Genomic DNA, 22,041 nt, shown 5'->3' with positions numbered 1-22,041 from the left:
ATTGAGGCCTTCCAGTAGTTTAAGAGGTTCTATAAGAAGGATGGGGACAAACCTTTTAGCAAGACCTGTTGCAATAGGACAATGGTTTTAAACCGAAAAAGGGTTGATTTGTACTAGGAATGAGAAGAAGTTTTTACAATGAGGGTGTTGAAACACTGGAACAGGTTGTCCACAGAGACAGATGGTAGATACCCAACCCTGCAAACTTTCAGGATCAGGCTGGACAGGGCTCTGGGCAACCTCATCTAGCTGAAAATGTCCTTGCTCATTGCAGTGGTGTTGGAGTAGATGAGATTTAAACATCCCTTCCAAAACAAATTATTCTATGATCAGGATTGTTTTTCCTATTTATGTTACTTTGCTTATATTAACAGTGGATTTCAGTTACCATTTAAAATACCCTGTCAGCTTTTATTGTCAGTACCTTGAATAATTTTGCCTCAGCAAACTGTGTCATGCCTCTGTTCACTCTGCATAGCACAGGAGCTTGTGCAGCTCTTTGAAGCTTCACAGGGAACAATTTAGGAACTGCTGACACTATTTTCCATGTAGTACTGTCATGCTGAGCAAGCCAGAATTTCGGGATGAATAATTTATCAACTGCCCATATTTATTCTGGATTGAACGGATGTCACTTTTGTCCAGAATACACAAGCTGGTTTCAGAGAGCAGTATGTACAAGGACTACAAGCCAACAGTAAATTAAGGCTGTACTGACACAAAACAACCCATGAGCCCAACAGTATTACAGCAAACACCAACACATAGGTTTTAGGGGATGTGAGCAGCCTTTGAAGTAGCACAGGTCACAGCTTACACATGGGAGGCCAGGACAGGCAGCATGCTCCACACACCTTTCCTATCTAATCCTTCTGCAGTGCAGCAGCTGAATCCTGAGTCCAGTTCTGGGCCCCTCATCACAAGAAAGACACTGAGGTGCTGAAGCAAGTACAGAGAAGAGCAACGGAACTGGCGAAGGGTCTAGAGCACAGACCTTGTGAGGAGCTGCTGAGGGTACAGGAGTTGTTTAGCCTGGAGAACAGGAGGCTCAGGAGGGACCTTATTGCTCTCTAAAACTGCCTGAAAGGAGGTTGTAGCCAGGTTGGGATCCATTTCCTCTGCCAGGCAATCAGAAACAGAACAAGAGGAAATGGCCTCAGGCTATGCCAGGGGAAGTTCATGTTGTACATCAGGAAGTTTCTTCACTGAAAGGATGGTTAAGCAGTGGAACAGGCTGCTCAGGCAAGTGTGGACTCACCAGCCCTGGAAGTGCTCAAGAAACAACTGGACATGGCATTTAGCGCTATGGTTTAGTTGACATGGTGGCGTTCAGTCAAAGGTTGGACTTGATGATCCTGGCAGTCTTTTCCAACCTTAATGATTCATGATTCCATGATACTGTTTCCCTTTCCTCTTCACTACAAACAAGTTTTCATACTCCTACACCATGTGAACATCTACAAACTCACCACGATGTAGCTACTTCTCTTGGTCCCTCTACTCTCTTCAGCAGCTGCACCAGTCCTGAAATGGCAGGATAACCACATATGCACGCATGTCTCCTTGTGCCCACACCACTTATCTAAGGGCCCATTAATGCTATTAAATGTTGCAGTGTAGAAATCCTTTGAATTAACCTCTTCAGATTTAGAAGATACACAGACAACTCAAAAGCTGCATTAAATATGCGTGCATTCTGCTCCTCTCAGATTCTGAACCACGCCTGTGACAAAACCTTCCTGGCATGCTGCTTTATCTTGCTGCATATAGGTGTAGAAAATGAAAATCAGGACTCTTACAGACCATCTGCTGCATGCTGTGGCTTAGCACTGGCTGCTGTTGGATTCCAGTTTTGGCCATTTTACCTATGGGCATTACTCACTCACTGACAGCTTTACTCTTCTTAGGCTCAGCTGACTCAAGAACTGTTTTTTTCATTACTTCTTCTCCACTCCCCAAAATCCCTCTGCATCCATGAGAAAATAACTGCAGTCAGGGACTGCAGAACACAGCTTGAAATTCTGCCCTGCAACTCTTCTTCTCTGGGGCAGAGCTGGTGGGCCACCAACCAGCCAACACTGCTAAAGGCCAACTCATCAGTGATCTCCGCCAGAAGCCCACATCCTGTGTTGCCCTGTGTCCCAACGATCCCACTCTGTTTGATACTTCAAAGTGAGCCCTTCCTCTTGTCCTGGGGACAAGGCATATAGCCATTTCATGGTCATATTTTGAGGTTGACCCTTCTTACATGCACACACACACGAGATTTCTCTCCCCCAGCAATTTCCAGTAAGTGAGTTCTACCCCCATCATCAAGACACTTAACCAGGCACTGAATTCAGGAAAAGAAAAGAAAAACTCCTTATGTATATGTATAAATTTAAGCAGATAAATCAGAATTTAACAAAACTCTTTAACCAGAGACACACAACAAAAATAATCTACAGATATAATAACTTTTTATTTATGTAAGCTGAGGATGTGTATTTGGCTCAGGACTTTTTATCCATGACTTTAAAGAGACTGACTGCAAATAATATTAAAAAAAAAAGTAAAATTAATCAATATTTTCAAAATTGTCACAAATTTTCAATATTTTCAAAATTGTCACAAATTTTGAAAACACTTGTATAAATTCAGAAAACTTTGTGTACCCTTAGAGGGGCATAATTTAGTTACCATTTATAGTGATATTTGAAAACATTAGTTCTTTACCCCAAAGTTTCAACATAGACATATTCATGATGAGTGTAATTTCAAGAGGGTATCAAAAATGATCATGGTTAGAAAAATATACATATTTTGCTTCTGGAAAAGAAAAGATAATTTGAAATATCCATCAAACAAAATACTAAATAAAGTCTCTCCACAGATTTTTTTCACAGTCCAAGATAAAATGTATGTTTATACACAGCTTATGCAGTCTGTCATTTTCAAGGTAGAGTCACAGTTTCACCAGTACAGAAGAACAAAATCTGTTGTTGCTCTCCAGACTGTTGGCTGCACCCACGTGTGATTGTTTAGGCAAGCCAAAAGAGTAGAGCCATACAGCGAAACCCAAACCAATCATAAGAAAGGTAGAGAAAACGCAGATGCACAAGAGCAAAGGAAATCACACTGATAACAAGAACATTGATAGGAATAGTGACCAATAGGAATAGACATGAACTCTTTAGTAGCATGCAGTAATTCCTACAGGAAAAATAATCCCACCACACTCCAAGTATTAAAAGGACACTTTCATGGTGCTTTTCATTAATTTTAGAAGTAATATTAAAGATTACTGTCTACTGGAAATAGCCTGGACTGAATTTGTTTCAGTGGATACAGTTTGTTGCTGTGCTTCAGTTCATGGCAGTGTTAAACTTCAGTTGCACACACACCAAGCAAAACAACCCTAAACTTTCAAGGTTTTAAAAGGAAGTGAGATAGGAAGAAATTTTCAAAAACATGCTTTCACTACCTGAGTGCACTGCAGTAGCCAACAAAGCAAAGGTTTAGTTATTACTTGTTAAAATGAAATCTGGTGAAAAGAAGGAATTCAGAAGAGCGACATGGCACTTGCAACAGAAACTGAAATTAGTGACACATCAAGATCTGACATCCTTTATAGTATCTTTTGAAGTGTCAATAGAGCAGTATCCTAGCTGCAACTGAAACAGAACAGAGGCAAATCCTAATGAAATAACCAAATCAAGAATGTTACAATATTTCACAGTAATGAAGTCTATGAAACTACAGAATAGAAAAAAGCATGAAGGATAATAGCAGCATATGGTTTACAGTTTTTACTTCTCAGTTTATTAATATTAGTGGTGCACTCAGCAATGCATAAAGCAAGGAAAGAAATTCTGTCAAAACTGGCAATTATCTACCATGTCAACACTTAATTATGGTCCTTGTAAACAGCTAACTCCTTTTTGAACTTAAATTGCAAAGAAAAGAATATTTACATATAATATATATGTATATAACCACAAAACCAAAATTAAGTTAAAACCTTATCAAGGAAATTGCATTTTGAGGAGAACATAATACAATATTAAATAGTACATGTCCAAAGATTTTGAAGGCATTGTGATCTTCATGCTTTCTCCCTCCAGTCATTTCCCCCTGGATTTTAATAGACTAAATACTTCATTTCAGAGTAAATAAGTGGAAATATTATAGAGCAGCTCCGGTAAAGAACAGCTCCACTACTGAAAATTGCTCGAGGCGTGGTGATCCAGGACTCTGACTTAAAGCAAAAATAAACAGCATATAAGGCCACAGCAAAGAAGTGGCCAATCAATACCATTGGTTTAGGAGATAACCTGCATTAAAAATAAACAGATAAAACTAGTAAATAAACAGACAGAATCAGAAAGGACTTACAAATTTCCATTTTACCAATACAGATCTCCACTCAAGATCACACACCCCCTTCTGATTTCGGCAGATCTGGTCCTGCCAACTCAACTGAAAAATACAAACTTGGTTCTCTTGGGCTGCTCCACACTCTACATTTACTTCTACAGCACAGCCAACATACACTGCTGCTTTCCCCTCATTTCTAGGACTCTTTGTCTACCTTATCTTCCATCAGAAGAACATTTTAAACAGGCTTTTCAGTTTTAGCTCTCATTCCAAAGAGAGAGAAATATAAAACCACTCATTCTCATATGTTCAGAGTAGTAGGATTTACTGTGCATTCACAAGTTTCAGAGGGGTCATTCAAACACCTTCATAGCTAGAGATTTCCCAGCTCCTTACAGCTTTTTATGGGAGGCCTCAACTTCACTACTCTCAGTTTGTCAAGTAGGAAACATCTCCATCAGCTGCTCTGCTGGTCTGGACCCCTCTACCTCATTCACACTCCTGTGCCAACTACACTAGGTGCCACTAGCTTTTAGTGGCCATTTTTACACGGAAAATAATAATAAAAAAAATTAAAACCAAAAACAAACAAACAATCTCAGCACTTAAAGACAGTTTCTAATAAAGCTCCAACCTTTAGTATAATCTTAATCTAGACTCATGTGGGCCATCCTCCCTGTGTTGAGCTGTCTGATGGGGAGCAAAGCAGATCTCACAGGGGCTCACAATAACCACTGCCAGCACAGTGAACTTACACTGAGAGCAATCCAACAGGACCTGAGACACATTCTCCTCCAAGTCTGAAGTAATGGAAACAGGCTTTCTTTAGCTGATGCAAGGAATCTACAAAATGAATTAAAATGAATAAAACAAATATAATCAACACATACTGAAACATTTTTCTGCATACACAATACTGATATTAAGTCCAGGATTTTGGTAGCTGTTGTTCTGTTCTATTGAGCTGGACTTTAAGCTGCTTTTATTTATACAAAGGATAGTCTTACAGAATATCTACATATTTTTGTATTAACTGACTATTGTTTTCTTCATTTTGGAGTTTTTCTTTGGTTTGTTATTTAATACTAACTCCAGACTTGCCTTCACATTGCTAAAATTCTGTCTAAAAAACTAGGCAGAGAACACAAGAAAACTTATTAAAATTCCTTGATTTATATATTTTTAATATATAACTATATATATATATATATATATACACACATATGCATACACACACACACAGAGACATGCACATGCCCTTCCCAGTCATATTTATTTACCAAGTTGAAATTAGTCAGAGGTTATCTTTAAGATATATTTACCATCTGTGGCAGCAAATAGTTCATAAAGTGCCTGGGCAAGAACATTCACTACAAAAGAATGAGATTTTTTTCTCGACCAGTAAAATGTTCTTTTTGCCTGAGGAAAAAAAATAAAAAAAGTAGTATTTCTGTCAGTAAATACAAAGGAACATTCAAAAGATTCCCAAAGAGGTGGCAAGAGTCATGAACATGTAGAAGGAATTTAGTGATATGCTAGATCGATTCCGAGCTAGGTCATTAAGGAAATTTGGAAACTCGTTGAACCAGTTATCCAGGTTCCTCTTGCAATAATATAGGGGAAAAAAGGTAGCTTCAGAGCATGCTTCATCTCATCCTAGGTGGGATACAGCTGAAACTTGAAGGATAATGCTCAGCTAGTTCCCTCAATTGACTGATAATAAGTAGGAAATAACTGGGAGTCCGAGGTGACTAGCTGAGATGGAGGTATCTGCATGTGGTCAGGGAAGTCCCAAACTGTCCTGACATTCAGGGCTCCTCAAAGTGCTTCTCAATTTTCAAATACACTTTTTGAATCATCTACTTGTAGTCTACAATTATACTATCTGTAATTTAGGCAATATGTCTAATCCCATTAAAAGCAGTAAGCAAATAAATAAGAAATCTTATTATCTATTCATCAGAATTTTGGGACTAAGTCTCACTGAAAAAATAAACCTTGCATGAATACTGATTGTGTAGATCCTGGGAGAGAAGGATGCTTTCTAACTTACTACTCAGAATAATGCAGCAGGAAAGAGGCCAGCGGAGCACTGAGATGTCTCTTGAAAGACTGGGTACACAAGCTCATTATTGTCCAAGTTCCAGTCACACAAGTGTAATGGTCCAAACCCACCATGTTTAGGATCAATCTGGTTACAAATACATTATTAAAATGGGAGCATCAGGTTATCCTAGCAAAGCATCCTGACTAGACACAGCACACCAGTCTCCTTAAGTAAAACACAGCAGGTCAGTGTGCAAAGTTTTGAAACTGCCTCTTGCCACACAGCAGTCACAGCCCACAGCTCAACTGGCAAATGCCTGATGTCTGATTTCAAAGCCAAAGCTTTGAAAACTGCATAAAACTTAGAAGTGTGTCACTAAATTGCAGCAAAAGCTGTCTAAAATAAATCCAAAACAAAGAATCACCTTAAGAACGTCAGCATCTTCATAAAGGTCTGGGATATCCTGAAGCAAACTTCTCCATATTTTAACATCATTTAAAATAACACTCATTCCTCCACCAGTTAGAGGGTGTCTTATATTATATGCATCTCCTAAAAGAAGAACACCTAGGTAGAAGAGAAAAAAACAATAGGAGGCTGCACAACCATTACATAATCTTAAAATTCAAATCCTCTATAAAAAACATCAAACTTACTAAAAATTCATTCCCACTAGAAAATAAGATGAATAACAACTAGAAATTAAAAAACAAAACCAAAAAACCACGAAGTATGTCTTTAAATTAAAAGGCTTAAAATGGCTTTAAGATGATCAAGGTCAAACTATTTTTTTCCCTATACATATGGATGTGTCAAAGAACACGCTTTTTAAGTTAATTTCTTTACTTTTTTAATCATGTTTCTTAAAAAGACCACATTTGTTGAACAACTGAGTAAATTAAATTTACAGATAAAGCAGGCATTGATTTAATATCTGGTGTCAATATAAACATTCCAGTTAAATTATGCCCAAGGTACACATTTTCAAAATATTGTAGTTCATAGAAGATTTATGAGACAGTTGTATTGAACAACAAATACCCATCTACGACAACAAAGTCCTATGCCCCAGAGGATGTTTGTAATACCTTTTTCATTCCTTTTATTTCATAATACACACCTTTCTTGTTTACAGCTGAAGGAGGCAAGAAGCTGGCTGGCATAGTCCTTAAACGATCATTCTGAACTGCTATTAAGAATGGTTCCTTTAAGTGATCTGCAATAACCAAGTATTTTAGTTACAGTAGTTAGACAAAGTCACAAATAATTTGTACACAATCCATTTTAATCTCTTTTTAGAGTTATCACAGAATGGTCTGGGTTGGAATTGGACCTTGAAGATCATGTAGTGGCAACCCCCCTGCCATGGGCAGAGACACTTCCACAAGACCAGGCTGCTCAGAGCCCCATCCAAACTGGCCTTGGACATCTCCAGGGATGGAGCAGCCACAACTTCCCAGAGCAACTTGTTTTAATGCCTCACCACCCTCACAGTAAAGAATTTGTTCCTAATATCTAATCTAAACCTACTGTCTTTCCATTTGAACCCATTCCCCCTTGTCCTGTCACTGGATGCCCTTGTCAATAGTCCTGTCCCATCCTTCTTGTAGACACCCTTCAGATACTGGAAGACCAAAATTAGGTCCCTCCACAGTCTTCTCTTTTCCAGACTGAGCAAAACCAACTCTTGCAACCTCTCCTCATAGGAGGGGTGCTCCACCCCTTGGGTCTACTTAGTGGCCTCCTCTGGACTCATTCCAACAAGTCAATGTCTTTCCTGTGCCAGGGGTCCCAGAGCTTTATATAATCCTTCTGAATTGCTAATCTCACAGATGTGATCTGAACAAACTTGTATGTGTTGTTGTGTAGTGTGGAACCAAAGAAGGGGAAATGGTTACTGAAACAGTGACCACACACATGGAAAAAGCCACACAGTTCTATGAATTCAATGAAATGTGTCTTTTTTTTTGACATATTTAAATGTGACAATTCTCGAGAAGTCTTTCTAGGCTTACCAGGTAGTTGTGGATAAATGTTCTCAATCATGTATTCCTTTAAATTTTTTGGCATTTCTCCTCGAATATCAACAAGAATCCGAGTTTCAGTTGAAGAAATCTTATAGATTAGCACTGGACTCGTTTTAGCTAAAACAAGTTCAGCATAATTAGCTTTAAACTGTGATGCATCCTTAAAAAGGAAAGAAGGGGAAGAAAGATTGATTAATGAAAGGATATTAAACATCAGACATACAAAATAATTTTCTAAAACACTTTTAAATAAAATCCTCTATCACATTAAGTTCGTGTTATTATTCTCTTAAATGAAGAAATGTTTTCAAGAAGAAAGTTCTGAATTTTAGTGTAGCAACAATTCTTTTGCCAATACATTTTAGTATTTACTAGAATCACTAACTTATCCATTTCATTTGAATACCTCATCAATATTTAGTATATGCCATTGAAAACCTGCAATGTAATAAATGTAGGGGTTTTCAGTAAGATCATTTTGTTCTCTTTTCATAAAGAAAGTGGTGGGAGGGAAAGAAAAACACCAGTCTAAATATAACTACTTGGAGATACCAACTGAAGAAAAATCACAGTGAGGTCTTAAAGGAGATTCCAAAAGTAGAGAAACTTAGGTAATACTAACTAGGTTAGAGACCCAAAAAGTGCTGAAGGTCCTACAAGTCAGTGTTCCCACTCCAGTGAAAATTCTGTTAGCTTCGTTTCATTCTCCCTTAATTACTTTTGCTGTTAATGCATCAATTAATGCAGCAAACACAAAGATCCAGACAGGATTTCTACCTGGATTCTCCAACCACCCAGCTACCAACTCAGATTCCAGTCCAAAACCAGGATACCACCTTCTCTCTTGAAGTTTATAGGTCCTGAAGGCAAATGTGTACCTGTTTACAAGGTATCCCACCTTCAGATATTTGGAGTATTCCACCTTCTGGAGTAGAAAACATAGGTGGTTTGACTCATAGTTGCTAGGATGATCTAAAATTCAAGATTTTTACTCCCTGAACAAATACTGTTATAAAATAAAAATAACTATTGTAAAAAAAAAAAAAAAAAAAAAAAAAAAAAAAGAAAAAAAGGAGTGTCACCACCTTAGGCACCAGTATCTTAACACAAACCTGTCAAGACACCTATGTCCAGGGAAACAATTTTACCAGCTGGGTTGCAGGTTTACAATGGTGCCTACTTTTGATCCAGAGCTTAGTGCTAACTAAGACACAGCACTAATATAAAGTAGTGGCTATGTGTGGTCTAAGATGCTGAAATGTTTTTTCTTAAAAAAAAATTCTATGAACTAGTCTAGTGAGTCCAGCGCTCAGTTTAAAGTAGTTATGCTGAATCACAGTCCATTATCTTAAACACTCACTTGTTCAACGATATATATGCTTAAGGTTAACCCTATCCTCCACTCCTAAAATCAGAAATCTAACTTTTAACAACCATATCCACTTTAAAAAACAAAGCCGAAGCAGGCTCAGAGATACTTAAAGTGTTCTAAGAGTTGAAAATCTGATCTGTAAGTGGAACTTACATGTTAAGTCTGACACAGTAAGTTCAACTATCTCCTAAAGCTGGGACAGAATATACATCAACACTTCAAGAGTTAAAAACATAGAACAAAATTTCCAAGCACTTCTCAAAGGGACACAGAAACTGACAGAACAGCTGGATAAATACCTAAAAGCACAGCTCTAATTGATTCTGTTGGAAAAGGAAATGAATAGCAACATACTCAGTGAAATTCAGACCCCCACATTAAGAAGCAGCAGCATAGTGGTTTATACAGTATTATACATAAAAGTTACCTTCAAAATGCAACCAACAAAATGGGATGAAACAGTAACTTTGTTGGATACCAAGTTTTTCCTGAACTTGGAGAACAGTCCATCAGCTACAACTGTAAGTGGAGCATGAAGTTCCTGCAGCATAAATTAAAAATAAAGGTATGACACTGACAATTTTGCTTCAGAACAATGAGAAGCAATTCTCAAGCTCTCCTTTACAATTGTAAATGAGATGTTTTAAAAAACAGTAAGCATCTAAGAGGATCACAGGCCATATTAACAACATATGTATCAAGAAATACTGTGGGTTTTGCCTTCCTTATATTCATACTTATCTGTTTGCTATACAAGCTGATCTAACAATATACTACCGCTTTTTTAGACATATTCAGAAAACACAGCTATGGGAACTGTGCAGAAAGTTGGCTTAAAAAAAGACAATAAAAAGGAGTATTTGCTCCCTTCAGGCTGTAATGCTCTTCATAAGAAAAAAGAAAACAAAGAATTTCAAATTAAAGAACTATGCATAAGCAACTAAAGAAAACCAAACCAAAGTGTAACAAACTGACAAGCAGTAAGCATATGGACTCTTCTTTAAAAGACCAAGCAGGGAACTCTGAGCAGTTCCTAGTCTACTTTGGAACATAGGGCATAGGCTGGAGATTCCCATCTTCCCCATCAGAGCACATCTCCACAACTTTAGGCAGCAAAGGAACTTCAAAGTCCACAAAGAAGATTACAGATTTGCTTTTCCTGAAGAATAGGCAGCATATCCAGAACTTCAGTACAGAGGTTCTACCCAAACTGGTCTTTTCTAAACTTATTAAGTTCACACAGTTTCATAGCATATAGCCAGCAGTTTAGCTTTAAAATATGCCAGAATTCTCTTTCTGTCATCCAAGGAATGACCAGACAGAGCTGTCTCTATGAATAGGTAACTTTTTCATTTTCAGTCGCTCACTAGATGGTGGCAGTATATGTGGAAATGCAGACCACTATACACAGGCAAAGAACAAATCTTAATATTGTTTTTTTTCACCAGGAACTCTCAAAAGATTTTAAATTCCAGACATATGACTAATGAAACAAATAATGAACTGAATTCTCCAGAGACACTAAAAGCAGAAGCCACATAAAAAGTTATAACAAGAATTCCCATATTCTAGTATACGCTGGAAAATAATCTCCCTTTATTAAATCTTTCACTTCCTTAATAACTGCATTATTCCTGTACCAATGCTCTGAAATACAAGGGGTTTTTTAATTATATATATATATTAAGCAACCCTCAATTTTCTCAATAGTTTAACAAAGATTATAACAGAAAACTCTTACCTTAGTGTCTCCAGTTTCTTTGTCCTTGTACTGAACGCCCACGACACAGTCATCTTCCTCAAGTAACTGTAACACAGTCCCTTCAATGAATTTTGCACTGAAATGGAGGGATTAAAACAGAAGAGGATTCATGATGACAACATTTCAAGGCACTAGATACAGAAAGAAAACCAAATTTTTGACGATCTTGTCTCTGCCAACATGGTTTAAATTTTGCAAAAAAAGTAATCGTGAGCACTTTCTGAAGTCACATTAAATGTCAAAATGTGTTGGTCTTAAATTTCACTTTGACATTACCTTTGGTTTTATACCTGAATATTCTAAAAACCATACTGTTTATCATAAACACCATGCCACTTAGCAGAGTCCCCAGCTGTGCCCCACGGCCCAGTGAGAGATGCTGAGAGGAGTTTCACAGCTAATAATGGTCAGAAATCAGGCAGCTGACTGAGTCATCCCTGCTAAATGCTGGGAAGTGGCTGACAGTGCAGGTGAGACCTAACTCCAAGGAGAATTAAAGAGCAGGATCAGCAGCACTTAAACCCTTAACATGTATACCAGATAAAAGTCTAATTCTCAGAGCAGTCCAAACTAACCTAACCTGTTTAGGACACAGATATCTAGCTAGTCGCCTCAGGAATTCAGGATAGGGTTTTGTTTTGGTTTGGTTTTTTTTCTGTTTATGCTTTTAAAGTTCTGCTAATGCTTATGCTCATATGGAGCATCCCTTGCTTCTATTGCCCAACCAGAGCTATTTTGGGTTCAGAAATTAAATCTCTGTAAACTTATATCCCTTGTTGGGTCTGAGCTGTTAGACCTCATCACAGCACTTCAGACTTAGCAGCTCGAAATGGGACACTCTTTCCCTCGCAAATATTCCACATCTTGAAGAACTGAGCTAAAGGTGCACATGAGAATACAACAGCTGCTATTTTAGGCTCTTAGAAGGAATATGAGCAGTTCAATTAATGTTTCTTTACATGTCATCCAGCACGGACATTTCAGAGCAGATCGTGACTGGCTTAATTTGCCAGGCAACAGGCATGTTGGCTGTATCAAAATACGAATGTTATGAGTGAGCACACAACAGAAACCTCAACAGCAAAGGAGTGCAGCAGCATGCCAAGGAATCAGATTCCTGCAGATCCTGTTGGCTTTAAGATTCTTTTATAGTTGTCAGTTCAGTTACCTATGTAAGTGCTTACTTCTTCTGGTTGTCATCCTCTATAAATCAGTTTATAATTATATATAATTAGTTTATTATTATAAACCAATGATGCCCTACTTCTTTCTGTTGCAAAAAGAACTTTACTCATCTGAAATACATTCATATTGCCTAGTACTTATAAAGAGGATATACCAATCAGTAAAAATTATCCCCTATATCTTCAAAAACTTTGTAATAAAAACCAAAATCTCCTGGCACTATTAAGAGTTCTTGATCTTTTACTGCACATAAACATGCAGTCTTCTATGCCACAAACTAAATGTCAAGCAAGCATAAGCATACACAAAACAAACATTAAAGAGTGTGTAGAAAATGGGAAAAAACTAATTTAAGTCACAAACAATTTTGCTTCAAAGACTGTGTACGGCTACTTGGGAGTTTTTCCCACAAGTTGAGAATCAGATGCCCAAATTTCATTGAACTTAGAGACTCAACAAGGCTTTAGCTTTCAGAGCTAGTGAATACAGTTGCCATTAATTTTAACTGTACTACAGAGCTGCTATCTTTAGTACCACTTTTAGTAATTCATATGATATAATAAAAATGAAAGGAGAAAGCAGTTTTACAGTTCAGAATAAAGATGTTCAGAAAAATATGATAATGCCATATTTCCCTTGTAAGGGGACATATGGTGTTATGATATTCTTAGGGGAAAAAATTATTTTGGGGGGAAGAAAAGACAACACAAAAAAAAATACCACACAGAAAACAGCACCTAGAATCTATTTTGTTTCAAAAAAAGTTTACTTCTCATCTCTTGTATAAAAGAAAGAAAACAGCTAGGAGGAAATACCAAATACTATTTTTTCTCTTCATTATGAAAAGAAGCTGTCTTCAAGATTCTGAAACATACAAGTTAGTAACTGGAAAAAGCTACTTCCATTTAGTGCTTCTTATTAGTTATTTTGTCTCACTTCTTGTTGTCAAAAAAGAAAGCAAAACAACATGCAAATGTAAACACTTGATTTCTACCATCACTAATAACATCAGTGGAAAAGCTACATGCTACTGCCCAGTGCAGGAGGGTTGGACTACATGATCTTTAAAGGTCATCCCTTCTAATCCAAACCATTCTGTAATCTAAGAAATTGTGCCAGATTTGCCACTCATGTCTTGTCCAAAGTTCTGTGCACTGCTCACCAAGAAGAGGTCACTACTTCTGGTAAAATGCCAAACCCAAGAATCAGCAGAAGAGAAACAACCCTTCACCTGTGAACTGTTCTCTCACACAGATGGCCAAATACGTTGCCTAATATTTAAAGCACATACTCCTGCAGTTTAAAGATTAAGTTGTCCCAAAGGGTGATATATATGTGATATATATGATGTGTATGTAACTTATGAACTTGTCTACAGAGAGCAGAATGAATAACTATAGCTGCTACTTTCTCTCACTCTTGTTGATCACAGCCCTCCGTGGTGGCACAGAGGGAAATGGTTTAGGAATCTCATGCAAATGATGGGAACAATGCTTCTGAATCTCTGGACCCCAACTGCTCTGTCCACAACATGACTCACTTGGGCTCTGCCATAGCTGCCCTTCGGAGACCCATGATAAACTGGCCATGATGAAAAGATCTTCCACTGGCCACATGTCCGTCTTCAGATGTTGGATAAGGAATCTCAACTTCCAACTTGCTCTCCAGGTCATGAATTATGTAACCATTTACTATTTGTGAATCAATACCTTCTACCGTATCTGCAAGATACAAGCCAACAGATGGGTTAAAACAAGTCTTTAAGAAAGCTTAATTATTTATGAAAGGCATTTCTTTACATAGGATCCAATCTTCTTAAGCACAATACACATTTTGAAAGAAGAGTATTTTCAAAACAGCAAGCTGGAAATAAGCAAGCAATTTTAATTCAAATGTAAAGCGCAGATAATGTTTTTCTTAATTTTTCCTGTAGGCATGCTTTTACTAAAGACATCGTTGAGTGTAGTAACTCTTGTGTTACAGATCTATATACATTTTCAAATGTACTCACCTTCAAGACCCAAGTCTCGAAGAGCATTAAATCCTCCAGGTTGCAGCAATTCTCCAACTATCCTGTCAGGTTCTTTCAGGTCCCGTTCTATCACAGTCACCTTCCTTCCATCCCTTGAAAGCACCGTGGCCAAGGAAGAACCAAGGACGCCTGACCCCACAATGATAATTTCTGGATCATACCGGGGTGACAATGCTGCATTTGGAGCGGTCTCTGTCAGATACACATCTGAGAAGTTCACTTCTCTTTTACCCTTTAGAAAACAAAGCCAACAAAGTTACGTGTGCCTATGGATCTGTACCATAACCCTGTCAAGAGCTGACTTTGGAGCACTCTGAGCCAGTGGATTGAGGGTGCATTGGTAGTTGGAAGGGATCTTCCAGTTTAGTTTTGTCCAAAATTGAATCAGTCATACTCTACAAAGCAACAAAAGCACAACAAGCAGAGGAAAGAAAAACCAACACCCCTGCAAACAAAATCAAGACCCTGGTTAAACCTGCCCTCTTGATCAAAGACAAACCAAAACAAAGCTGTCAGAGAGACTGAGAGCTGCTATAAAAGGCAGTAAGAAAAGGCTGTCCCATATTCTTGTCCTGTGAAGTAAGACTGATACCTTCATGCCAGTGAACCACCGCAGCATGAAGGCCTTAGCACTTTACAATGAAAAAGGTACTAGATTTACTGGAAAACGTATTTTTCTAGAAAACATATTCCTTTTTAATTACACTCTAAGTGAACCTACCTAACTAACAAAATAGCAACTTATGGTAATATTCAACATGGAAAAGTGTCAGCAAAAGCAGGTGCCTGGGAAATATTATTAAGAAGTGGTCCTGAAATGAAAACTCATCTAACAATTAAAAGTATTACCAAAATCACCATTCATCTACATTTAAAGCTGTTAAGAATTGACATACATTGGATTGGGCATCATTTAATAAAGAAACTGGTATCTTAAACCAGCTATATTATAGAACCTTCCAAACACCACCTAATACACTTCAAAGTAAAAAATAGTTTTAAGGACAACTCCAGTGCAAAGCTGCAAGTCATTTGTCCAGCCGGCAGATGAGAGTTCAGTTCAGTCTTTCACAAATGCCTCAGCACTGCAGTGCTGACATTGGTAAAAATACGATTGCATCAGTGAAACAACACTGACATCAGAATTTCTAGTGGCACAGTGTCATGTTTATATCTACAATACAGCAAGGGAGTGCAAAACTATCTGAATTCCGGTAGCACAAGAAACTGGCAAAGGCAGGCTTTAACAGAAAAACAAAATAAAAATCAAAAACCTTTGACTTGCAGTCAAAACCAGTCTCATGTTCTTCTGTGCTCATGTGAAAATGCCCAGAAGTACATAGGAAAGTAGCCAAATACTGCTGACCACAGATGTACTGGATATCTATGTCCAGTTCATAGCCTTGGATGGCAGGACTCCCGCTAAGCTCCAGGCACCACCTACAGCTCTCCACTGCCCCAGAGCAAGGCTAATGCTGGGCTCAAGGGAACAGACTGACTATCTGAGCAGGTTCTGTACCAATTGTACAAGCAATAGGTCAGCAATAATTTCCCAGTAACTCTTATCTGCAGTTGTCTAAACAAATGTATTTTATCCATAAATATTAGTAAGCTCATTAGAGAGTTACAGAAAGGCAGAGGTTGGAAAAGGTCTTTGGATGTCTTTGGACATCATCTGGTCCCCTGTTCAGGCAGGGTCAGAGCAGACTGGCCTGGACCATGTTTTGGATACCTTCAAGGACGGAGACTCTACCACCAAACGTTGCATTGCTCAGTCACCCTGACAGTAAATAGGGCTTCCTGACGCTCAGAGCAAACATCCTGTGTTTTGGTCTGTGCTCATCACCTCTCATCCTGTCACCTTGGCCCAGTCCTCTTAGCACCCTCCCTTCAGGTACTTACATACATTGATGAAATGATGAACCCCCTTAGCCTTCTCTTCTCCTGGCCGGACAGTCGCTCAGCAACTTTCCTCATAAGAGAGATGCTCCAGTCCTTTATCACAGACTAGCAACTGAACATATTTTTCTGCTCCTATAATAATCCTTCACTCCGAATCTTTCTTCAAACATATTTGATTTGACACTAGAAAATCCCTGGTCTACCACTTAAGTAAGTTTCACTCTTTCTTTTGTCATCCAAAACTAACACAAAATATGACAAATCAAACATCCAGCATCTAAAGACAAACCCTCTCCACCCCTTTCTTAGCTCTTTTCCCACACCAGGGCAGAGGGTCAGTGACCAGAGGGAAGAGCAGCAGGACCTTGCAGCCCATGTGCCGTGTCTGAATCGAACTTACCTTTCTGGATTTGGGTTGTTCAACTTGTTGAGATCCCGGGGTGGGTTTGGCCCAGAAGAAGCCAACCAGCGGCAAAGTTGAGAGCACATCAGAGAGCACCCCCAGGTGCGACTTCTGCTTCTGCTGCTGCCGCTGCCTGGGCCCCCTGAAGTGGTACCTGTACGACAGCACCAAGCCGAGCGAGAAAAACACCAGCACGGAGAGCAGTACCTCCTTATTAGCGTAAGTCATGAGGTCTCCACACTTCTTATACACGTATATGAAGGAGGCGATACCCAGAAAGGTCCACATCATGAGGGTCACTGTTCTCGATTGTTGCTCCAAAGCTTCACCGTCGATAGATGCTGCCCAAAGTAGGGTTTCGTGCAAGGGATGGAAAAATGTATGTATTGAAAAGCGACGATTTCCTTTCCAGTGGATGGTGGGGAGATCTCAATGGAAAAACAAGGAGGCCCGCAAGAGGAACAAGCCCCACCTCGCCAGGCTGCCACAGGAGCCTGGACAGAGGTTCCGAAACCGGAAAAAAAGAATACAAAACGTCTTCTCAAGAATTCCCTCCCGGACATGCGATGCCGGAGGAGCTGGAGCTCGTCCCACCGCCCCCCGGGTCACCCTTCCGCCGTGCCCAGCCCCGCTCGGTGCCGGGACTCTCCTCCGCTGGCGGCGGCGATGCGGCCGGAGCCTCACGCCCGGGGATGAGGCAGCGGCGCCGCGCGGGGCGGGGGGAGGACGGTGCACGCCCAGGGAGGCGCGGCTGATGCTCTGCTCTACCTGCCCGCGCCAGGGCACCCCGCAGCCGTCTCACGGAGAGAAGATGCGGTGCCGCTGCCGCCCTCCTTGACCCGGCTCCGGCGCCCGGCGGCGCCTCGCGGCAGGAATGGGGGGTGCGGGAGGGAACAAGGGGCAATCGGGGCGAATGGCGGGGGCGGCCCGCGGGAGGGGCGGCCCGCGGCCATGCTAATGAGTAACGGCCGCCACCGCCCCGCGGGTACCGCGCGCCCGTGCCTCAGCAGCGCCGGCCAATCGGCGACGCTATGCCGAGATGGCGCTATGGCCGCCGACCAATCGGAACGCCGGGAAGGCGGGGCTTGCGCCCGCCGGGCGATGTGACGCGAAGGGCGGGGCGGGGTTGCCGTGGTGACGGGATGAGGGGCGGGGTCGCTGAGGGGCGGCGGGAGGCCGAGAGCACCGGGTTGCTGCCGTGTCCCCTGCTTGTTTGGGCCCGGAAAGCAACACCCATCGGAGAAATCATAGAATCATGGAGGAGTTGGGTTGGAAGGGACATTAAAGGTCATCTAGTTCCAGCTCCCTGCCGTGGGCAGGGACACCTTCCACTAGACCGGGTTGCTCAAAGCCCCATCCAGCCCACCCTTGAACACTACCAGGAACTGGGCATCCACAGCTTCTCTGGGCAGCCTGTTCCAGTGCCTCACCACCCTCATAGTAAAAAATTTCTTATTAATACCTAATCTAAACCTACTCTCCTTCAGTTTGAAGCCATTCCCCCTTGTCCTGTCACTCCCTGCCCTTGTGAAAAGTCGCTCTCTGTCTCTGTTGTAGCCCCTTTACATACTGAGAGGTGCTGTGAGGTCTCCACAGAGTCTTCTCCAGGCTAAATAACCCCATCACTCTTAGCCTGTCTTCATAAGAGAGGTGCTGCATCTCCTTGGATAAACTTTGTGGCCCTCGTCTGGACTCATTCCAATGGATCCATGTCTGTCTTGTCTTGTGCTCCCCACCTCAACAGTGAGGTCTCACCAGAGCAGAGTAGAGGAGCAGAATCACTTCCTTCAGCCTGCTGGTCACACTTCTTTTGATGCTGCCCAGGATGCAGTGAGCTTCCTTTTTTAGCATTGAACTCCTCAAGGGCACTAAACTGTGGTCCTCTCATTTCTCCAAGAGAGACTTGGGCTGTGTACTTGTTGCAATGCAACAATATCTAACATGTCTGTCTCTCACAGTATAACAATACTTCAAAGTGAGGAAGCTGTGAAACATGACAGGACTCCAGGAAGAACTGGTGAAAGAATAATCAAACCAATCACATGCACATGGAACTAAAGGAGATGAGATTTTTGCAGTGGTAAAATGGAATAGATTTTGAAGAAGGGAGAAACATCTGGTAGCTTCTCAGTAAAACAAGATGAAACCAGTTTGACCATTTTTTAATAAATATAGGTGAAATTGGAAGCCATTAAGAGACATGGCTTCGGTTCATACATCACATCAGTTAGTTCAGGCTAAAAGTAAAGATCCTGTGAGCTAAAGAGATCAAACACAGGTTTTTCTGCTTGATAATAACACAGGCCTCATCCAACAATGATGGTTATTCCCTCAACAATGAAATGAATTCTGGTGCAGCAGTAGGATCCAGAATCGTAGACATCTATCTGTAAAAACATGTTCACAGCAAGAGCTGCTTTTTCCCAGTTTGAACAAGGGTTATTACAGCTGTCAACAAGTTTTATAGTTAAACCACTGGAGACAGAACTTCTTAAATACATCTGCACTTGATTTCCTATGTTCAGTTTATAAATATTCCTTGAGCCTGCTAAAAATGTCTTTTTCTTATGGTTCAGTCTCCACAGATTGAATTAAACTGTGTAACCCTCTGGGCATTTCATGCTAGAGACCAAACACAAGAAGAGCCATAGCCTTCAAGTTACTGGAAACAACACAAACCTTCTAAACACTAAGAAATGTAAATTGATATACATGAACCAACAATTGCTGAAAATTAATACCAGACTAATGCAAGTGCATAGTCAGAACTGAACCAAGGAGCAGAACAAGCTGAAGCGGCTAAGAGAAAGAAGAATGGTAGTTAAGGAAACAGACCAAAGCCGAATTCTGTGAATGAAGATACTGGTATGATGATTTTAAGACTAGAGTAAAATTTCTTCTTCCCCTTTACTACCAACTACCAGAAACCCTTCACCCCCTGACGATCCTGCTTGATGAAGCTGTAAGGTTATTTTGGTCACAACAGGTATGTGTAATCCACTGCAGAACATGAACTTTCTGTCTTGTCCAAGTCACCCTGTAGCCACTGTGCCTGAGCCAGAGCAGAGGGCAGCAACTCATGGAAGGTATGGGAAAGAGTAAGTGTGGGTGTCTTTCTGGCTGCAGGCTATAATTAGATCTTATTAGGTGATCAACAAAACTGCATGCTTGTTCTCCTTTCACCCCAAGAAATTGCCTTCCCTTTATGAAATACTCATGCAAAATTTCTTTAAAGATTATGTAATTTGTGAGTCATTTGTATTGATACTTCTGTTCGGAGTGGTTAGTGCTGAGAACTGAAGCAATTACAGAATTCTGACAGATGCATCTGTTCGAGGCTCGGATGCTATCAGAACATTTCTGTATTTCCAGCCAAGACATTGAAAGTGGTGGCTCCCTGCTACTTCTTCATTTAGTCTCACTCTCCTGCCCGTGGTGAAGAGCTTAGCATATTTACATTTCTTCAAATCTAAGTTCACAGTAAGAGCTACCTTTTTTTGCTTACATTATTGTAAATAAGGTGGATAGCTAGATAGAGCTACTGATTTTATTGCCATTAAATGCCATGACCTTATTTTCCAACTTTCCATTTACAGGCATTCCTGAGCATTTTTAATTTTGTTCCTGAAATGAGAAACTTCTGGTTTCATTTTCATTGTCTTGTCGAAATGACTACTGTGAAACATCTTTCAATGATTTAAATCTCACAGAAGCAAATACGAAAAGGCTGAAGCAGGAATTTCTAAAATTTTATAACAACTTCACAACCAGGAAATAAAGGATCCTGAGAAGAGGTTGAAGTTGAACAGACTTTTCTTTTAACCTTCCTCCAGATGCAGCTTCACTCAGCAAAATGCTGTTTTCAGACCTGGACAATCAGCAATTGGCAGGGCAGTGGTGTGATGTTGGAATAACCAGAAATGGTTGGCTGAACTCCAGGGTATAAAAAATAAATCACTTGATGAAGCCTGCCTCTTGTGCAGAAGCAGGTATCATTCTGTGCCATCTTAAGCTGCAGAGCCATAAAACATGAGTCATGTTCTTGGTTCCTGGTCACAACTACCCCAGGAGCACAGGCATCAGGACCAATGTCTGCAGTGTCAGTGACAGCATGTGCAGCATGAGACTGACACTTGCTGTCCATGGACAGGCTACATGTGACAAAGAGCCTGGTCTCACTATGCATCCTTGTCATTAATTAATTAGTAATGGTCTTCTACCTGCACTGGTAGAGAGATGGAGAAAGTCTGGTGTGTAGACTGAAAGACAAAAGAAAAATATCTGTTCTTGTGTTTCACTCATCATCATGAGAAGCAGCAGAGCCTGGTAAATGTTTGGACGAGGGGTGGCAGGGGTCCCAAAGAATGAGAAGGATGATTATATGAAACTGCAATTACTCAGAATCAGAGATGCTCCAAGCTTTGAAGGAAGAGACCACTTGGGTAAAAAGCGGTAATCATTGTGTTTATATCAGTTGGTGTGTGAAGGAAGAAAAAACTGCTGTCCTTTATGTGGGCATTTTATTGACAAGCTGGGTGGTTAAATTAATTTTTTTAACAAAGTAGTGCAGTGCAGCTGGATATTTTCAAGACTGATCACAATTAAGAACTCTGCAAATGTTTTCAGAATGATTTTAATGAATGTGAAAAGAACAGCTTAGTGTCTGAACAACAGCAAAAACATTATCAAATACATATGTAATGCATGAACTGGAATTATACTAAGAAGTTTAAAATATTATGCAGCACATCATGAAAGTCCATCCTGACGACATATTGTATTTTTAAAATGTGCCAAGGGATGTTTAGCAATATTTTCTTTTTATTTATGCAGGAACATTGTGAAATAGTTTGTCTCTTATTAATGCGTAATTAAGGAATTAAAGCCACTAGCTATTATGTTCTTTGCAGTTAGATAGTACAGAATATTTAAAAGGGTACCTCTCTGGGGGCAAA

At 40.1% G+C, this 22,041-nt stretch overlaps 1 protein-coding gene across 1 annotated transcript; it reads right to left on the bottom strand.

Annotated features, from left to right (window-relative positions):
- Positions 1–2,437: 2,437 nt before the first annotated feature.
- On the bottom strand, positions 2,438–18,032 carry SQLE (squalene epoxidase). Its single transcript, XM_010404790.3, has 11 exons — positions 17,084–18,032; positions 14,761–15,013; positions 14,290–14,470; positions 11,544–11,640; positions 10,230–10,343; positions 8,419–8,590; positions 7,524–7,619; positions 6,828–6,970; positions 5,679–5,775; positions 5,112–5,199; positions 2,438–4,313 (listed from the first exon to the last, which is right to left on the bottom strand). The coding sequence occupies exons 1-11, from the start codon at positions 17,375–17,377 to the stop codon at positions 4,121–4,123; spliced, it is 1,728 nt and encodes a 575-aa protein (XP_010403092.1). The 5' UTR covers positions 17,378–18,032; the 3' UTR covers positions 2,438–4,120.
- Positions 18,033–22,041: the final 4,009 nt, after the last annotated feature.

The sequence above is a fragment of the Corvus cornix genome, chromosome 2, assembly GCF_000738735.6.
Source record: "Corvus cornix cornix isolate S_Up_H32 chromosome 2, ASM73873v5, whole genome shotgun sequence".
Taxonomy (NCBI): Eukaryota; Metazoa; Chordata; class Aves; order Passeriformes; family Corvidae; genus Corvus; species Corvus cornix.
The sequence above is the reverse complement of the archived record's forward strand: the minus strand, read 5'-3'. Positions and strand labels throughout refer to the sequence as shown.